At 37.1% G+C, this 20,862-nt stretch overlaps 1 protein-coding gene across 5 annotated transcripts in view; it reads right to left on the minus strand.

Annotated features, from left to right (window-relative positions):
- The window catches only part of CLINT1 (clathrin interactor 1), a 76,531-nt gene that overhangs the window by 30,484 nt on the left and 25,185 nt on the right, over nucleotides 1–20,862 (minus strand). For all 5 annotated transcript variants that reach the window (XM_021939916.2, XM_021939914.2, XM_003900446.4 and 2 more), the window contains exons 2-4: nucleotides 4,190–4,294; nucleotides 3,482–3,578; nucleotides 958–1,066 (exon numbers count right to left, since the gene is read on the minus strand). In XM_021939916.2, coding sequence (XP_021795608.1) covers nucleotides 958–1,066; nucleotides 3,482–3,578; nucleotides 4,190–4,294 — 311 coding nt within the window. The remainder of the gene's footprint in view (nucleotides 1–957; nucleotides 1,067–3,481; nucleotides 3,579–4,189; nucleotides 4,295–20,862) is intronic.

Raw genomic sequence — 20,862 nt, forward strand, 5'->3', positions numbered from 1 at the left:
AGAGTATGGTAAGAGAGAAGCAAAACCTAAGAATTCACTTAATATGTATCAAGCTCTTTAAGATAAAAAAACAGACACAAAAACTTCAACATAAGAAACCAACTTCAATATTTAAAAAACAATAAAAAGAAGCAAGTTGTGCTATTTAACTTTGTCATTTCCTTCTCAGCAAATTATAAGTTCTAAAATGGAATTTTGGCTTATAAGAGCATGTAAAGATGAACTAAAAAGGACCACAGATAACGGTACTATGCAAGGTCAATTAAAGATTCACTAAAAAGGATTACTGATGATGACCACACAAAATAGACATATCCATAAGTGCTATTGTGTTTTTCTATCATATTTTAAGAAAACAAATCAAAGGAAGAATCACTTTAGCATGTTAATAACTGAAAAGCATACAAATGTCTTGGTTTCTCCAGTACAAGTCTGGAACACTAATTATCAGGTTTTAGTGTAGCTCAAAAACTGAATTTTTAAAGTGCTTACAACTGGGGTATGCTACAAAATGAAATGTGCTTCATTCTCCAGCCTCTTTCACATTCAAAACACACTGTGGCCTTGCTGCCTTTGCACAGTAAATATTATTTGGTGGGAGGGAAAAAAAACCCAGCTTCAAACAGATGTGTGTGTTTTGGAGCTCTAACCTTTTCTTCCCATATGATTAAAGCTATTCCTTTATGGACACCACAGGGGACCAGTCTCCAGTGCATATTTTAATATAAACCCGAACACTCATGTTGTGTTGGTTCTGTTGTTATTAGCCAGTCTTTTCTGCAAGTTCTTGTCTTCACTAATTAATACTCTAGGGCCCCGCGTCTTGGATTCTGCACTCGTCACACAACCAGCAACAGTCACATTCTAATTAGAGCAGAGAAGCTTCTAAGCTGGTTCAGGTGACTGACAACTCCAACTACTGTTTTAATTTGCTTATAAGGTTTTTCTATTGCTCACCTACAAAGTGGTAATTTTCCAGGGATCGTAAATCATAAATGTGTTCTCTGGCACTTGTAACAACACGCTCTGATCCATTCCTTATGAGGTAAGCTAGGAGCAGCAACGACTGTAAAAATACAAAGCACTAAATGATTTAATGAAATAAAGTCAGTAGAGCTTTGGTGAATGGTTAAAAAAATAATTCTAACATAGCAAATAAAGAATCTTCATGCTGGTGGTGAGGTTTCCTTACATTAGACTCTAAACACATAATCTAGAACTTACATAATCAATTTGAAGTTCCTCTTATATTAAGCATAGTAAATAATTATAAATCATCTGGATACTATGTGTCAAAGACTTAGACTCTGTTGTTCAAAATATCTGAATGTATGATATAAATAGACAATAAGGTTTTAGAAAGCTGACTCAGTTTTTACTTTTATCTGAGCATTATGGAACTGAATTGCCAGAAATTATTTGGTAATTAAGCAATCCTATAGTATTTTCCCCAGATAAAATTTAATTTTGAGGTTAATTATGTGGCTTTTGTTTTAAAAGGTTGTGGCCAGGCTCAGTGGCTCATGCCTGTAACCCCAGCACTTTCTGGGAGGCCAAGGTGGGCGGATGACTTGAGGTCAGGAATTTGAGACCAGACTGGGCAACATGGTGAAACCTCGTCTCTACTAAAAATACAAAAATTAGCTGGGCACAGTGGCCCACGCCTGTAATCCCAGCTACTCAGGTGGATGAGGCACAAAAATCACTCGAACCCAGAAGGTGGAGGTTGCAGTGAGCTGAGCCCGCACCACTGCACTCCAGCCTCGGCGACAGAGAGACTGTCTCCAAAAAAAAAGTTGTTACCAAATAATAATAATAATAATGATGATAATAAAACCTGTAGAAAATTTTGCAAAATAGTGAGATGTCTTTACAAAAAACAAAACAAAACAAAACAAAAAAATAGCTGGGTATTGATTGAGGCACATGTCTGTAGTCCCAGGTACTTAGGGGATTGAGGCAGGAGGATCTCTTGAGCCCAGGAGGTCACCACTGCAGTGAGCCAAGGTCACGCCACTGCATTCTGGCTTGGGTGACAAAGCCAGACTGTCTCAAAAACAACCAACCAACAACCAACCCCTAGCCCCAAAGTAAATTTTGTTAAAATGTAAATTTAGAATGACTGCTAATGGGTATAGGGTTTCTTTATAGGGTGACAAAAATGTTCTGGAATTAGATAGTAGTTATTCCTACAAAACTTTGTGAATATACTATATAATAAATTGTACATTTTGAACTTAACATTGCTTGGAACAAACCTCACTTGATTAGGTATATGAAAATCTAGTTAAGCAGAGAGGAGGGGGCGGCAAAAACAAAACAAATCTAGTTAGGTTGGTAAAACTGAGGGACACAAAACCTCCTCCTACCAGTAATTTACAGCCATGTGTCACTTAACGATGGGGATATGTTCGTGTAATGTGCCATTAGGAAATTTCATCACTGTACTAATATCACAGAGCATACTTACACAAACCTAGATGGTATGGCCTGCTACACACTGAGGATCTATGGGACAACCTATTGCTCCTCGGCTACAAACCTGTGCAACATTGTTACTGTAATGACTACTATAGGCAGCTGTAACACAATGCTGAGTATTTTTGTATCTAAACATAGAAAGAGTACAGAAAAAATAGTATTATAATCCAATGGGACCACTGTCAAATAAGCAGACCATCACTGACTAAAATGTCCTTATGTGGTATATATGACTATATTCTTTAAAAAAGGAGTTTACTCAAGAATTAAAAAAAAAACAAAAAACTAAAAGCAAATTTAATTTACAATATTTCAATTATTTCATCACACCTACCATGCAACCTAAGGGAATGACACTGAATGTTTTCAGAAAGAATAACATAAAAAAACATGAAACTAACACATAGATTTTCAATCCTAAAAGCCAAATTATGTCATTTTGGATAGCAAAGAAAAACATTCTGAAGAAGTAAGAAAATATGGTAGGTATAGAAGCACAGACGACTATATTACTATAGAATTCTTCATTATATGAGATCAGAACAAAAGGAATCTGATAAAAAGTTCATATTCACAAATTTAAAATTAGAATTACATTTTGAACATTTGTGATACAGAATACTGTGAGAATACTACCATAAATTAGGTAAATGTCTACGTAGATGACAAACCATTCAGACTGTAGTATTCATCTTAACTGCTCATACACTAAACATGCACACTACTATAGATGCATTATTTTTGACATGCATAAACATTTTAGTAGGAAAAATTTTAAGAAATAATCAACATTTAGAAGTATTAAGAATTTCTCATTCAGAACAGTTGTTCATGATGACTAGAAAATAGAACACAAATAACAAATCTACTTCTTTCATGTGTTTTCGATTATTCTATTCTAGGATTTAATATACTTTAAAACCACCTATGTATATACACTTTAAATTTCCAGTATGTGTTTTCAACATGTCAAGCAATTAAAGCAGATTTGTTTTCATACCTTATAAACTCTTCTCCAATTCTTTTTGTTGTCTTTTAACATTCGTGACCAAAGCATGTTCATAAGTTCTGGAAATTGTTCATACATAAATGTAGCCCTGAAAAAAGAATCATTTTCTTTAAGAGTCTGCAATATATTAATTTTGACAGTAGATGGCAGACTTGTTCTAATTTGGTGTTTCCCTGAAGCGTTTTTAAAAATTAATAAACATAATTCAAAAAATTTAGAAGATTATGTACTTCCTTGAAAATGTTTTCGCTATGTTTTATACACTACCTGGCACATATGTAAGTCCTGCTAATTAATCAATACTTTGCAATTAATAATTTAATTAATATCATATTTTGCAAGCTCTTCATTCACTGGTACGGTGTCCCAGATGTTCACAGAAAAAAATTTTTCGAACTTGCACTTCAAGTTATTTTATATGTATTTGTCAAAATTTTACATGGTGAGCTACAGCATTATCTCAAAACTTAATTGAAAAAGATACATTGTGGGTTTCTTTTTTGAGCCAAATTTTTAAGGGAAATGGACTGCATAAAACTTTCCATATTACTATCTGAAACTTTCTACATTACTATCTGAATGATTATGCAAAATTTATATTCTGGCAGCCAAACAGTTTAAATCTGAAAGCAAATTTCACATTTCTGTGTTAAGATACTTTGATTTTTTTCTGCACTGCTGAGTCAAATTATCACTTACTTGGCAATCTCTCCCATGAGTTGCCCAGAAGGTCCCCAAGGATCATCGTTCGTTGCCTCTCGAACCTTAGACTCGATCTCTGAATAATTCATAACCACATTGGTGCTGCAGAGGAAAAAAATGCACGCACATACGCACAAAGATTAGCATCAAAACTGAGAAACACATGAAAACTTAATAATGACACTACGGGGTGTCTTAATGAGCTACCTCTACAGGGTGGGAGAGAAAACATCTTTTGTGCACAAGCTACCCCAAGGACACTATGTAACACACTTAAGTTATCTTTAAGCAGATTTTACTATTCCATTAGTCTTCAAGAATACAGATGAGAGACTGCATTAGAGCTGGCATAAGTCCAGTAAAAAATGGCTGAGGGTCAAATTAAAAAAAAAAAAAAAAAGAACATGCTAGAGTCTATTATAAAACTAAGTTGTCAGTTTCTTGACCAGATCTGGTTTACATGCAATGCAAGCTTATGTTTCCTGCTTACAGAAATCCTATAAATTAGGCAAAATTATGTAACAGCTAAACAGTATCTATATCACATTTTTTAAAAAGAATAAATCAAAGATACCTACAGATGTTTAGAACCACTATAAATGTTGAACTATAATCTCTTAGTCTTTTTTCGTTTACTCTGTCATGTGCACTTCTATGTCATATATTCACTGTAACCCTCACTTTTACTGGCTGCATAATATTCCATCAGGAGATTGTATGATGCACACTTAACTTTCCCTTAGGACTTCGGCAATGATCTGGGCCTCAGGAGTCAGAAAGATCTGATTCCAGTCACTTACTATGTGACCTTTAGAAAATTATTTTAATTATCTTAATCTCCGTTTCCTCAACCATAAAATGGGAATAAATAAGCATACTACCTCAAAGGCTAGCACAGCAAATGGCGTTTATTTAGCACAGTGTCTGACATACAGGAAGTACTCAGTAAATGTTAGCTATTATTATATTAAATATAATAACCAACACCAGCCTGGGCAACACAGTGAAACCTGGTCTCTAAAAACAAAAAGAAAAAATTAAAAATTAGCCAGACGTGTTGGCGTGCACCTGTAGTCCCAGCTACTAGGGAGGCTGAGGTGGGAAGATTGCTTGATCCCAGGAGGTCAAGGCTTCAGGGAGCCATGACCACCCACTGTACTCCAGCCTGAGCAGCAGAGCAAGACCCTGTCTCCAAAACACAAAAGGTAATATATATAAAATAACCATCTATTAGGAGAATTTCAAAACATCATGTAATATTTTTATATGAAAGAATTTACTTTGGAAAAAATAAGATTTAAGATATGAGATGGCAAAATGTTTGGTCGTCAAAATGGAATTTCTCATGCTTATATGAATTTAAGGATTCAAAGACATTTTGAGAATAAAGAAATACTGCAAAACTGTGACATCCTGTAGTAGTATTCATTTGACATCGAAAGCTCCAAATATTACCAAACAATTGTTATAACAGGTGTCTGTGAATATAGTAATTCAATTCCTGCACTTAGCATTAAGTCTTAGAAATAGTGAAAAATCAGAATTTGGTAACTATTACATACATATACCCCACTTTTGCTATATGGTTTTTCAGTCATCAAAAAGTTCTATTTTTAGAATAAGGAAGGTTTGGTTGAAATTGGCACTCAAATCTCTTAAATATAAATTTCAAATTTATTGCAAACACTTCAATGTCTTCATGTTTAAAGAACAGACCAACAAACAGGTTTGGGTCAAATTTTAAAGGAACCATTATGCAAGTAAGTGTGACTTGCCAAAAAACTGAATCAATCTGGCTTTCAGATTTAAATTCAGGACACTGTTCTTCTATGGAAGAAAAGCAAAATCCTATTATTTTCTTTCAAATCTTGGAGAAAACTGCCTCCTGAGATACCAATTAATGTGATAAAATAAATACAAATTCCTTCCCCAGGACTAAAATAAATTAATGATCTCCAATGCCCACCCCCACTTAAAAATGTTAAGACCACTAAGGAATACATTTTCGTTAAAATCCAGTAATGGTTCTATTACAACAGTTTTATGTATAAATGTAGAAGAATAAGTTTCCTCCTAATTTTATTAACCATGGAACCAAAATAAAACTAAGGCAGCCAATAACAGATTCACAATTTAAGATGCCACAAAAAGATGAATTTCAGAATGCTTTTGTTTATCCTGGTGGCTGAAGAATGCATGGCTTAGGCAGTTAAAAGTGTCAAAATGCAGCTGTGAAAATGAACAATGGCAATTAGGATTATAATTCACCCAAGCATTTCATTACCAAGAATGCACTTGAAATCTCTTTGCATTGTTTAATTTGTTGGAGAACAAGATGAAAGAAGTTAATCTCCAGTCCATGTACATGAAATATTTTTACCAGAGCCTTCATAAATGTTGTAGCTTTCAGAACACTACTTTCCTTGTTCAACCGACAAAGGCCCATGGGTCAAATAAGAAAGGTTCTGTTTCCGTAACCCTTCAACAAGATTCTTAGCTGAAGGCTTGTGTGAGCGCTGTGTTTAGAGGGAGAGGTGGCAGAGAGCCAATAATCTAAGAATCTCATTTCTTTGGTTGAAAAACAATGGGAGCCATCAGCACATACTCACAATACAGTTATTAAGTATATCCACAGAAGGATATGGCAAATATAAAACAAAAAAATAACAGAACGCTTACACGAAGAATCCAGATCTATTTTAAAGTTATTTTCCAGGCCAGGTGCAGTGGCTCCTACCTGTAAACCCCAGCACTTTGGGAGGATGAGGCAGGTGGATCACTTGTGTCTAGAAGTTCACTTACCAGCCTGGCCAACATGGCAAAACTCCGTCACTACAAAAAATACAAAAATTTGCCAGGCGTGGTAGCATCTACCTGTGGTCCCAGCTTCTCAGGACACTGAGGTGGGAGGACTGCATGAGCCCAGGAGGTTGAGGCGAAAGAGAACGAGACCCTGTCCCCTACTCCCCTCCCCAGAAAAAAGCTATCTTCCAATGAAGCTGTTGCTTTCAGAAACTGCAAAGAACCCCCCTCAAGATGAGATCTGATGGCATAAAGAATTCCAAAACGAAGTATTTTAAGCTTCAATTAATTCAGAAACAAACGTAAACTAAAAACAACACTGTATGGTTTGGCCTTATTCCAGGTCATTTAAAAATAACTATTTCTAAAAAGGTAGAAATGGCATTTTGATCCTTCCTTTCTCATGTTTTCTACTGCCCTCAATCTATGCCCTACCCATAATTCCAGTGACCTTTTAAAAAAAAACAATTCTTCCGTGCTAAAAATAAAAATAAAAATTTATGTCCAGATTTGAAAGGAAAAAAACAGCTTTTTAATTCTGCAAACTTCTGACACAGATGTTTTAAGAATATATCACAGACGCTAGAGGGGGCACTCTCAACGGTTTCTTAAACACACACACAAACAATCCTCCAGACAAAGGTCTAGAATTTGAACGGCAAACAAAATTACAGAAAAAGACACCCCCCTTCCCAATAAATTTCATACCATTTAAACTAACACTACAGTCAAACAAGTGACTTATGGATTTTCACCAATCCTAAATTGAGATTCCTAATTTGAAATTTTAAAAAGTTATCTCTTTATACTCAGTTCTTGTTTTTTTAAAGTATAGGCCATTATTATGACCTTCTGTTGAAGGGTAAAAGTCTTTGGATACAGGCTTTTCTACTTACATTTCCTTTCATGTAATTATCATTATAACACTTAAAAAAGTAACCAAGAATACTTTGATAACACCAAAAAATTTTTCTGTATATTATTTTAAACCAGTTTGACAATATTATCAAAAGAAAACTTGACCCACAAAATATCTAACGATTTTTAACATTTCTGCTGTCGCCATCAATAACCTTTTATCTCCAGATTTTTGTCTGTATTTAATCTCTGCAAACATAAACAGACATGAGAATGTAATAATGGAGGGAAAGTAAAAGAAGAAAAATAACTTTTAAGAAATGCTGCTGTTTCACAAGAGAATGTAAACCAGGAAAAAAAAATGTTGCTGTAATTTTGACATTTCTTCACCAGTATTAAAAAGTATCTGTAATTTTGAGAACAATCTAACAGTCACCAGAAAGTACAAAACGAGCCCTTCTCACATGTGTTCTATCTAGGCTTACTCAATATATTAACTTTCTCTTTGCTTAAAACAAAAGTCTTGAAAATGAGTGACCTGAAAAGTAGGTTTCTCTGTCCTGATAAAGATAGGTAATTATTAGGATCACACTGTTTAAATTTAACAGTTACAACTACTGGGTAGTTCAGCAGTATAACTGGTTAACAATATCAAATCTTAATGGACTCTAATCTTAGGCCAAAAAGAAAGTTAACAGAGAGAATGAAAGATGGAATCACCAAAGAATGAAGAATACAAGAATAAAATCCATAGACACAATCATTATTGTTTATATTTATAAAACTGTTTGTTGTTTCCACAGTCTTTTACCCACTTTCACATTTGCTTCTCAGAATACTCCAGCAACTTAACTCTGTACAACTCAGCAACACTGACTCACTAGATCTTTAGTGCCAACTGTGAGAAGCTACCGTCCTCAACTTTTGCACACACGCTTTGATATGGTTTGGCTCCGTGTCTCCACCCAAATCTCATATTGAATTGTACTCCCATAATTCCCACGTGTTGTGGGAGGGACCGAGTGGGAGATAATTTGAATCATGAGGGCGTTTTCCCTCATACTGTTCGTGGTAGTGAGTAAGTCTCACGAGATCTGATGGTCTTATCAGGGGTTTCCACTTTTGCTTCTTCCTCATTTTCTCTTGCCGCTGCCATGTAAAAAGTGCCTTTCACCTCCTGTCATGACTCTGGGGCCTCCCCAGCCATGTGGAACTGTAAGTCCAATTAAACCTCTTTTCCTTCCCAGACTTGGGTATGTCTTTATCAGCAGCATGAAAATGGACTAACATATGCTTCCACAGCTATGTAAACACAGCCAATATTCAGTTAGTCAAGGGTCAACTATTCAGTTTGTAAATTATTAGTGTTCATTGTAGCCCTCCTCTTTATTCCCCATTTTCTACTTATTTGACTACTTGACACTCATATAATATAAAATTATTTTACTTGGTAAGTTGCAGTCCAGTTTTTAGAGGTATAATTGGTTAAAAGCTACAACGAGGCTTTTACTTACTGATAGTCAATACTTCTTATCTACATTAAGAATCATCGGTAAAATAATTAACAAGAACTTGAGCAGTCCTTATTGATATTTTTTCCTCTTAAAAGTTCAAGAATATGCTTTGCTAAAACAGAACTATACACCAAGGGAAAAGGTAAAGTATAGGTATAATGTGGTACTAACTGCTAACAAAGGAATAAGGAGGAAACTGAAACAGATTGAGAAGTATTTTTCCCAGTTTGCCTTTTAAATTTCATTCCTTTTTAAAAAACTGAAGTCAAAGGAATCTATATTTTTAATATGGTTTCTTCTTTGTTTTAAGCTTATTGTCAAGACTTCACTCACCCTGAGATCAGGCAGTCTTTTATTTGAGACCTCTAAATGTGTTTTGATGTATGCATGCATACACACACTCATACTAAGATAATAAGAGACAGAAACATCTGGAGACAGAAATAAACATAACTTAGTTCCAAGCAACAGTTTTAAATAATGGTATTTTTTTTCTTTATATTAATATTTTCCTGTATTTTCCAATTTTTTTCAAAGTATTATATTGTAACCAAGGTTAAACTACTAAAGGCCACTAAAAATACAAGTACTGTATCATCATTAGCTACATTTTTAACTATTTATAGGCAAGTAAACATCATAGTAGACCACATGAATATTATTTGTACTTCCAACATCTTGTTTTATCAGGTTAATAAGTGCAGCAAACAGTAACTAAAATATATGCATACACACTAAAATATGTATACCAAGTGCTATGTATGCAAAACCACAGAGAACAATTTAAGTACCCAATTTTGGAATTAATATGATTTTTAAAAACTGTATTAGGGATGAATAATTCTTGACAACAAAACCTGTATTTAAAAGTCACCTTTTACCTCAATGCCACAAAGGTTTCAGAAAAGATACTTTTATAAATTAAGTGTTGTAGAACAGTTATGCTCTTATTAAGTATCAATCTTCTTGATAATTTTTTAAACCATAAAACACCCATAAAATTAACATTGTAGAATAGGGGTCCCCAACCCCCAGAGCTGCGGACCGGCCTGTTGGGAATGGGGCTGCACAGCTGGACATGAGTAGCGGCAAGCCAGCATCACTGCCTGAGCTCTGCCTCCTGTCAGAGCAGCGGTGGCATCAGATTCTCACAGAAGCGTGAACCCTGTTGTGAATGAGGGACCTAGGTTGTGTGCTCCTAATGAGAATCTAATGCCTGATGGTCTGAGATGGAACAGTTTCATCTGGAAACTATCCTCCCCAAGCCCTGGTCTGTGGAAAAATTGTCTTCCACAAAACTGATTCCTGGTGCCAAAAAGGTTGGAGACCACTGCTATAGAAGACAGTTTCCTCAAGTAACAAAAGTCTTAAGCCAGAAACATTTGCTCTTTTTTTTATGTTTCCATCCATAACATTAAAGAAATTGTTTTAAGAATAACTCTAGAAGCTAGATAATGAACCTTGTGATATTTATTTTTTATCAGCGGAGACAGCCTCCACATTACCCTTACTTGCAAGTTGAACATTTTATAGGTTCAATGTTCATATTTTAATACCAAGTTATATCTCATTACAGTCCTGTGAAGAGTATCAAATGTACTGTCAACGGCCAAGAAGTCTACTATTCCTAAATTCAATCGGTAGATTACTTTCACTGTTAACAGAATATCTGGGGCTCTACAGAAATGATGTGGGGAGGTGGAAAAATTGATTCGTCCACATGGTGGGATATTCACCACCCATTAAAAAAAAAAAAAAAGCCTCTCATTGATCTGAAAATGCAAATGAAATACAATGCAATGAAAAGTCTTAACACAAATGACAACATGGTTCAGTAGAAGAGATAATTTTGCTATAGTAAACATGTTATAAAATAGGCATACTGTTAAAGCAATAAGAAACCATAGTACTCCCTTCATATTGCAAGAATTCCAATAAAATAAAGTATGGAAAAGTACAGAAGAAACAAATATCACAATCCTGGACGCTTCCTCTAAATAAACTCACTCGAAATCCCATAGCTAGTAAATGGCAGATTTAAAAACTATTAGGTCTTTTCACTCCAAAGCCCATTTTCTATTACGTCACACTGTCCTGTAATCATAGAATATATTCTGGTCTAAGATGACATCAAATGCAGCATCACAAATTATCCTACAAAGGAGCTACATGCTGAATAAATATTTAAAAAGATATATTCTCAGTCACGGAAATCACATTTTCTTTGGTTTTAGTAAATATTAAAAACAAACCATCTAATTGAAAGGGAGGAAACCTATGTCTCCCCTCTTATACATGTACTCTTAAAAGTAAAGAAAATACCAGTTTGATTAGGGAAAAACTGAAATGAGAGACATCTAAAATCTGAAGCTCTTTCACCCATTCTGCAATAACAGGATTTCAGAAAAGAGTACACCTAGTTATCAATACTGAAAACATATAACCTATTCAATCCAATGATATCATATGTATATGGGATGCATATTATTTATGGCTTCAACTATGTACACAAAAGACTACGCTGGATTATGCATCTTCTGTTTCCTCTTACTTTTCAAGAGGGAACACTAAATTCCTAAATGCTGAAACACAAAACTTTGCTTTTAAAAGTAACCATCAGGAATTTGCACAAAAATATTATATCCCATCTTTTAGCATTTAGCTTTCTCAGTCAAAAAAAAAATTACGATCAAATAAGTAAAGAACAACTTACTACCAGGCTTTGAAGGAGTCCCATAATACTTTTTAAACCTATTTAAAATAATTCTGGATACTCAAAGAAAGATCAAGATAGTTACTTGAGTACCTAATACAACTTTAAAACATGGCAAACTGCCTAAGTCTAAACTCTAGCTGCCTGTCTGTATGAGATTAAAATTACAGAAAATGTTGTCTTAATGTTCAAAAACATCACTTCCAATTGTTTCCTCCCCACATGATGTAAGACCATAGAAACTGGTACAACTATTTTTAAAATTATAATTGTTTTAAGTTGCCAGAAAATTAAGGACTGTATTTTTTTTAAAACCAATCCTACTCTTACATCAATTCTACTACCAAATTCTTTGTTTCATTCTGACTAATGCTGGCCCTCAATTTCAATAATCGTTGAGTCCAGTATTATGAAGGCAGAGAAATGAACCACAGAATTTTAATCACTCTTGGTGTTTTAATACCACTGAACACTGCTGATTGATATGGCTCAATATTCTTGTAATCGTAATTCAAATTTTTAGACTGCATTTGTACTACTTATAGATAAAATAGATAAATATTATAGAACTGTTTTATACGTAAGTATTTTTCAGTTTGAGGAAGAGGGGAGAGGAGGAGGGGGAGCAAGTGAAACACGGAGCAATATTCTGCAAGTAGGAAAATTCAAAAAGCTGTAAGAACTCCTAACATTCAAGGAAGATTAAAGACCTTTGTGTGTATCTTCAAAATTATGAAAATGGAAATGTCTGTACAGACTGTTAACAATCTCCCACATTCATCCATAAACTAAAGATCCTGTGCTTATCCTCACCACTGAGTAACGAATACACATTGTCACCAAAGTCTTATTTCTCAGGTAAGAAACTTTTGCATAGCAGAACACTTCATAAATTTACTGATTCCACATAGATTTGACTGTGTCATCAATCCAAGTTATTGCCTAACTCGATGTGTTCCTCAAATATATGTAAAGTATTTATTTTCTGCCCATGAATTATCATTTTCTTAGACCCTATCACATTAACTACCAGCACAAGAGGCTGGCTTTGAGTCACTTTTTTTTTTTTTTTTAAATACAGAAATAATTTGGTACCACAGCCTCAAAGCTGGAGAACAAAGCTAAGTTGTGAGGTGGATGTCAGGGACTGGTTTAGCCAAGTGACATGTTTCCATACATGCATGTGAGATCATAACATAATTATAAATTTCCTGTGACAATCCTTCCAGATGTTTTAAAAAGTCAAAACTTTGTACAGAAAAATCTACCAAAAACTTACTGCATTTCACAAAGAATGGTTTCATAGCAGGAAATGTAACGCAAGAAATTTAATCTGAGCAATCTGATGAGTAGCTGACATTAACCTATTTTATACCATACTTGCTCTTCTAATCTCTAAAAATACCCAATACAGATTATCAGTATTACAAATAGTCTTTATCTAAAAATTTCAAGCTTAAAAACCAGTTTCCAAATCCTGACAACTGCAAACTGTACATTTAGGAAATACATGGTACCTTGCTTACAGAAGAGTTTACCTAACATTCCAGGAAAATTTCCAGTATTCATTCAATTATCAGTTTGGATGGGGTAAAATTAACCAAACTCACTTTTAAATTTCTGAGATTTCCAACAACCAGTATGTTTGTCCTAAAATATAACTAGAAGAATAAATCTGAAATTTTTTTTCCAAAAGCAAGCCACAGAAAATAATTATTTTATGAAAAATTCAAGGTCAGAAAAGATTACGTAATATGAACAATCATTAAAGAATTCAATCCTTCAAGTTTAGTTTCAAACGACAATTTGTCAGATCAAAATGTCTATATAAGAGGATAACTGAAAAGATAGGAACTTATAGAAGCAAGGACTAAAATAACTCATTTTATATAAAAGGTCATTAAATGTTTTAGTCCAACATAAAGTCTTTTGGGAAACACCCAAAACCACACAATTATTTTAATGCCTCAAAAAATACAGGGATTGATCCAAAAAAAAAAAAAAAAATTAAACCAGGAGAGTGGTGGGATTTCTGCCCCTTAAAGTCTGTCATTTAATTCTTCTTCCCCAAAAGCAACAACTCTTGATTGCTATTAAACATGACTTAAACTGGCAACTTTTCAAGGAAATAGTTTAGTAATTTATATAACAGATGTGCAAAGAAAACTACACGAATGAGATAAGCCAAGAAAAACATCCTAATGTCCATAACTAAATTATGACCTGTGGAAGGAAGAAACTATAAAACCATTTCCCCTTCCTTACAACTTCAATGGTTACCAATACCAAATTTTCAGATTTTGCCCATTTTCAGATATTAAAATGAACCTAGACCCCAGAAACTGTTTCAAAAGACAAGGCCATGCTAAAGGAAAATATTGCACACTTACATATTTTTCATAAACTGCTTCATCTTTTATGGCTATTTTTGTGGCAAACGCAAAGTAATATTGTATATTAGTTAATCAATAATTTTTTGAGTGATTATTGGGGCCTGAATTTTGTCTCTGGCATACACTACCTGATCCCTGGACACATCAACCACTGTGTGCCTCGGCTTCCTCATCTGAAAGGCCCCTATGTATTATTACCATTACGGAGATTAAATGAAATGACATGTGTAAAGCATTTAGTTTTCTGTTATTATTTATTATGTTGCATATGGAAGCCCTTCTACTCCCTCTCTAGCACAGGTGCTCCTGCTATTATGACCTGGGCAGATGACAGGCTTACAGAAAAACTGTCTTAAGACAGGCTAGTCCCACAATGCTAAGTCGTTTTTGTTTTCCAGAGAGGCACTCTGGCACCAGTAAGACTGCAGGAGGGGCTGTTTTGTGGCTGGCAAAAGTGAAGAACAAACTGTGACATTAAGGGAAGTAGGATGAAAAATAGCTTCCAAAATGTGGCAGCAATGGTACTTGGAACAATGTAAGCAACAGAGCAGGCAGAGACAGTCACCACTAGAAAATTCCTTTCCTTCCATGGCCATAGAAAAAGAGGCCTCATAACACAAAAGTATATGAACTCTAACAACTATATAAAAACACATGTACATGTGAGCAAAGCCTGGAAGAACCAAGAAAACCATATGAAAACACCTGTGTTAGAGTGGTAATAACTAGAGTGGGGTGAAGGGGGAGCATCTGTTTAAAAATTTAAAAATATTTTTTATTTATACAATTTTTAAAACTGACTTTTTAAAAGAAAACTAAAATAGCACTTGTAGTAAAACTTCTCTCAAATTGCTAAGGAAGTATCCCTGGGCTGATTTAATTTTGCTGGGGATCACCCCTAACTCCTCTGACTCAGCAGTCTGTATTCTATCACTGCACCACCTGCACAGATAAAAACTAAAAAGGGCGGTGGCTCACACTTGTAATCGCAGCACTTTGGGAGGCCGAAGCAGGCGGATCACTTGAGATCAGGAGTTCAAGACCAGCCTGGTCAATATGGTGAAACTCTGTCTCTACTTAAAAAAAAAAAAAAAATTTGCCAGGCATAGTGGAGTGCTCCTGTAGTCCCAGCTACTCAGGGGGCTGAGGCAGGAGAATCAGTTAAAGCTGGGAGGCTGTGGAGATCACACCATTGCACTCCAGCCTGGGCATCGCGGCGAGATTCCGCCTCAAAAAAAACACACAAACACTAAACTAAAAAGACAGCTTTGGGTGGAGGAGGGGCCAGAAGGTAAGGGTGTCAAGTTGCTCTCTGCCCCTAGGCTAGCTGTGGAACACTGTGCCCTCAACAGGAAAGACTGGAAATGACAGTCCCAACTCAAACTATTTCTATTTCCAGCTGATTTCTCTTAGCATGTTTCTTTAAAACTTCCAAGATTTCCATTTTTATTTTTTTAATAACAGTAGTCTAAATGATGTTTTGTAAAAAGTACTCTGCTGGAAGATATAATAGGTGCTATGTCAAAAAAGGGTTTCAGGGAAGGTCTGGAAAATGTTTAAACAAAGGCAACTTTATTCATGTAACAATTCTCAGAGACTATTACTTTAATGGTGCATTTTGAGTCTCCAACAGAGATAATACTTTTTTTTTTTTTTTTTTTTTTTTTGAGACAGAGTCTCATTCCGATTGCCCAGGCTGGAGTGCAGTGGTGTGATTTTTCAGCTCACTACAGCCTCGACCTCCCTGGGCTCAGGAGATTCTGCCACCTCAGCCTCCCAAGTACCTGCGACTATAGGTGCACGCCAACACCCCCAGCTATTTTTTTTTTGTAATTTTTAGTAGAGACAGGGTTTTGTCATGTTGCCTAGGCTGGTCTCAAACTCCTGGACTCAAGTGATCTGCCCACCTCAGCCTCCCAAAATGCTGGGATTACAGGCGGGAGCCACTGTGCCCCCGCCAATATTAAACATTTCTAAAACTTTTGTGACAATTTATCCTTTTCCTGTTACTATCTTGTTAGTATCCCAAGAAACTCATTTTGGTATATGCTATTCTAAAAAATTACCCTTTTCTTCCTTCTTTAGAGACAGGGTCCTGCTGTCACCTAGGCCGGAGTGCAGTGGTGCGATCATGCCTGACTACAGTCTCGGCCTCCCAGGCTAAAGCGATCCTCTCACATCAGCCTTCCAAGTAGCTGGGACTACAGGTGCATGCCACCACACCAGCTAGTTTTTGTATTTTTTGTAGAGACGGGGGTTTCACCATGTTGCCTAGGCTGGTCTCGAACTCCTGGGCTCAACTGACCCAACGTTACCTCTGCCTTCCAAAGTGTTGGGATTACAGGCATGAGCCACTGCGACCAGTTGTCCTTTTCTTCAAACTTCCAAAAATATTTTTAGTTTATACTTTCATCTTGCCATTCTTGTTTCTGGTATCTGTTATTTCTTTTTATTTTTTATTTTTATGAATAGGTTTTCCTTTAGTCTTTTATTTTTATGTTTTTATATTCTTGTTAGCTAGCTTTCTGCCTTTTATTTTGCTTTAAATCTCATTTTTTGAAACTCTTGTTTTTTACTGTAAATCTTAGTTTCCTACTTTGCTTATTTTAAACGTCATCTGCTTTATTATTTTTGTAAGAGTAAATGCTTCACATTGCTTTTTAAAAATACGGTACTTCAAAAACATGGGTTTTCGTTGGGTTTAAACAAAATACCTAAGGGCTGGCAAGATGGTTCATGGCTATAATCCCAGCACTTTGGGAGGCCAAGGTGGGATGACTGCTTGAGTCCAGGTGTTCAAGACCAGCCTGGGCAACATAGAGAGAACTTGTCTCTGCGCGCACACACACACACACTCTCTCTCTCTCTCTCTCTCTTTCTCTCTATATATACATACACATACAAACACATTTAAGCCTGGGCAACAGAGTGAGACCTCCATCTTTACAAAAGATTTTTAAAAATTAGCCAGGCATGGTAGGACACACCTGTAGTCCCAGCTACTGGAGGTGAGGGTGGAGGGTGGGGCTGAGGAGGAAAGACTGCTTGGGCCTGGGAAGTTGAGGCTGCAGTGAAACATGATAGTTTCACTACACTCCAGACTAGACGACAGAACAAGACCCTGTCTCAAAAAAAAAAAAAAAGTTTAAACTTTATTGCAATCCTTTCAAAATTCTCACCTGTTTTTAGCTTTAAGTTTTAATTTCTTAATAATCCTCATTTAATAACCTTATGTTAAACAGTTTTCTTTTTTCTTCATGTTTTAGTTTTTTTTTTTTTTGGAGATGGCAACTCCCTCTGTCGCCCAGGCTGGAGTGCAGTGGCAGGATCTCGGCTCACTGCAACTTCTGCCTCCTGGGTTCAAACGATTCTCCTGCCTCAGCCTCCCCGAGTAGCTGAGACTACAGGCGCATGCCACCCCACCCAGCTAATTTTTTTATATTTTTAGTAGAGACGAGGTTTCACCATGTTGGCCAGGCTGGTCTTCATCTCTTGACCTCAGGGTTCTGGCCTCGGCCTCCCTAAGTGCTGGGATTATAAGCATGAGCCACTGCGCCCGGCCTTACTTATAACACATAGCAGGACAAAGAAACAGCAAAAAGCACAATAGAAAAGACGGATGATCTCTCACTCTCACACCAGCAGCTACTTCTTCGGGTCCCCTCATAAAGAGGTAACATTGTTCATAGAGGCCAATTAAATATGTATAGGAGATAATCAAAAGAAACTAGCTTTATCAAGTCCCAAGGGTGAAAATTTTTATTCTATTCTATTCTATTCTATTCTATTCTATTCTATACTATTCTATTCTAGACAGTCTTACTCTATCACCAGGCTGGAGTGCAGTGGTGCGATCTCAGCTCACTGCAACCTCTACCTCCCAGGTTCAAGAGATTCCCATCTCAGCCTACCCCGTCTCAGCCTCCCCAGTAGCTGGGACTACAGGCGTACACCACCATGCCCAGCTAATTTTTGTATTTTTAGTAGAGACGGGCCAACCATGTTGGCCAGGATGGTCTTGATCTCCTGACCTTGTGATCTGCCCCCGCCCGCCTTGGCCTCCCAAAGTGCTGAGATTACAGGTGTGAGCCACTGCACCAGGCCACTTTTTTAAAGCCAGAGTCTCACACTGTCCCCTCAAGCTAGAGTGCAGTGGTAGGATCTCGGCTCACTGCAGTCTCCACCTCCCAAATTCAAGCGACTCTCATACCTCAGCTTCCACAGTAGCTGCGGTTACAGGCACGTGCTGCCATGCTAATTTTTGTATTTTTAGTAGAGATGGAGTTTTGCCATGTTGGCCAGGATGGTCTTCAACTCTTGACCTCAAGTCATCCACCCGCCTCAGCCTCCCAAAGTGCTGGGATTATAGGCTTGAGCCACCAGGCTCAGCCAGAGCTGCTTTTTAAACATTACTTTCTATGTATATTTGAGAAGTAACATATAAAGGTAGTTTCACTACTTTTCGTCCTGAAAAATGATCTCAGGGGCATATCATAAAGCTGAGCAGGCTGCAAGCCATCACTGGGATATCTGATACCATCTTTGGGGAACTATTTGCTTGGTGTTTACCTCCCATTACTTTCCCAAACCTGTTAGTTCTGCACTAAGAATACAGACCCTTACTTCTAGCTGAGATTGCTACAAAAGCCATTTAACTCTCTCTCCACTTCTGGGGCATCTTCTTTTCATTCATCTTCTAAACCATGACCACATTAATCTTCCTAATATTTAGTGTTGGCCATGTTAGTGCACCACAAATTCATCACCACTTTCCCTCATTTTCCTCCTACTGTATCAGTGGACAGTACCATCCAAGGTTATGGCTTGAGCATCACTTGAGAGATTACTTCTCTCCCTTCCTCCCACTGAATATCCAATCTACTCCCAGGTCTTTGCAATTCTATTCCCTAGGTACCTCTCAAATATGACCATCCACTTCTCCCTACCCACACCAACACTACCTTAATCCAGGGTCACCACTATTTTTCACCTGGATTACTGAGAACAACTTTGTAACTCTGCTTCGACTCTCTGCTTCGACTCATCTTCTACCAGACTAGGGCCAAAGGGAGCTCTTGATGAAAGATAAATTCTAACTAATTGAGCTCCTATTTTAAATCTAGTAAAGGTTTCCTTATTGCCTTTAAGCAGAAGTCCAGGCCAGGCGCAGTGGCTCACTACTGTAATTCCAGCACTTGGGCAGGCTAAGGCAGGCAGATCACTTGAGGTCAGGAAATCGAGACCAGCCTGGCCAACATGGTGAAATTCTGTCTCTATTTAAAATACAAAAATCAGCCAGGCATGCTGGCGCATGCCTGTAATCCCAGCTACTTGGGAAGCTGAGGCAGGAGAATAGCTTGAACTTGGGAGGTGGAAGCTGCTGTGAGCCGAGATCACGCCACTGCACTCCAGCCTGGGTGACATAGAGAAAACTCTGTCTCAAAAAAAAAAAAAGAAAAGAAAAGAAAAAAAAGAGAGGAAGTCCAAAATCCTTAACAAGATACAAAAAATCCTTCATGTGAGATACCAGTTTACTTCTTCAGTCCCATTCATGTGTCATTCTCACCTGAAGAATAGGCCTTTTGCACAGGCTGTTATCTCTGTCCCTGCTCTGCAGCTAACTCCACCTGATCATCAGGTCTTAGCTTGAATGTCACTTCCTCCAAAAAACCTTCCTTAACTCCCAAAACAGTTGGGAGTCTGTGTACACACTCTTCATAGCACCCTTTGCTTTCTACTAGCTAGAAATACAACTAAAACCAGTGTATTAGACTGGTGTGGCAGCTCACACCTGCAATCCCAGCACTTTGGGAGGCTGAGGTGGATTACTCGAGCCTCACGAGTTCCAAGCCAGCCCGGGCAACATGGTGAATCCTCGTCTCTACAAAAAAATACAAAAATTATTCAGGCAAGGTGATGTGCACCTGCAGTCCCAGCTATTCAGGAGGCTGAGGGGGCAGGATCACTTGAACACAGGGAAGTCAAGGCTGTAGTGAGTTGTGATCACGCCACTGCACTTCAGCCTGGGTGATAAAGTGAGACCCTGCCTCAAAAACAGTGTATTGTAACATGCATGTCTGTTTATTTGCCCGTCTCCGTCTCTGGATTCCATACACCTGGGGACACAAAATAATCTTGCTCTCTTAAAGATCTCCAGTTCCGGCCAGGCACGGAGGCTAACGCCTGTAATCCTAGCACTTTGGGAGGCCAAGGCAGGAGGATTGCCTGAGCTCAGTTCAGGAGTTTGAGACCAGCCTGGACAACATGGTGAAACCCTGTCTCTACTAAAATAAAAAAAAAAATTAGCCATGCATGGCAGTGTGCACCTATAGTCCCAGCTACTCAGGAGGCAGAAGTAGGAGAATTGCTTGAACCGGGAGGCAGAGGTTG

The sequence above is a fragment of the Papio anubis genome, chromosome 5 (assembly GCF_008728515.1).
Source record: "Papio anubis isolate 15944 chromosome 5, Panubis1.0, whole genome shotgun sequence".
NCBI lineage: Eukaryota > Metazoa > Chordata > Mammalia > Primates > Cercopithecidae > Papio > Papio anubis.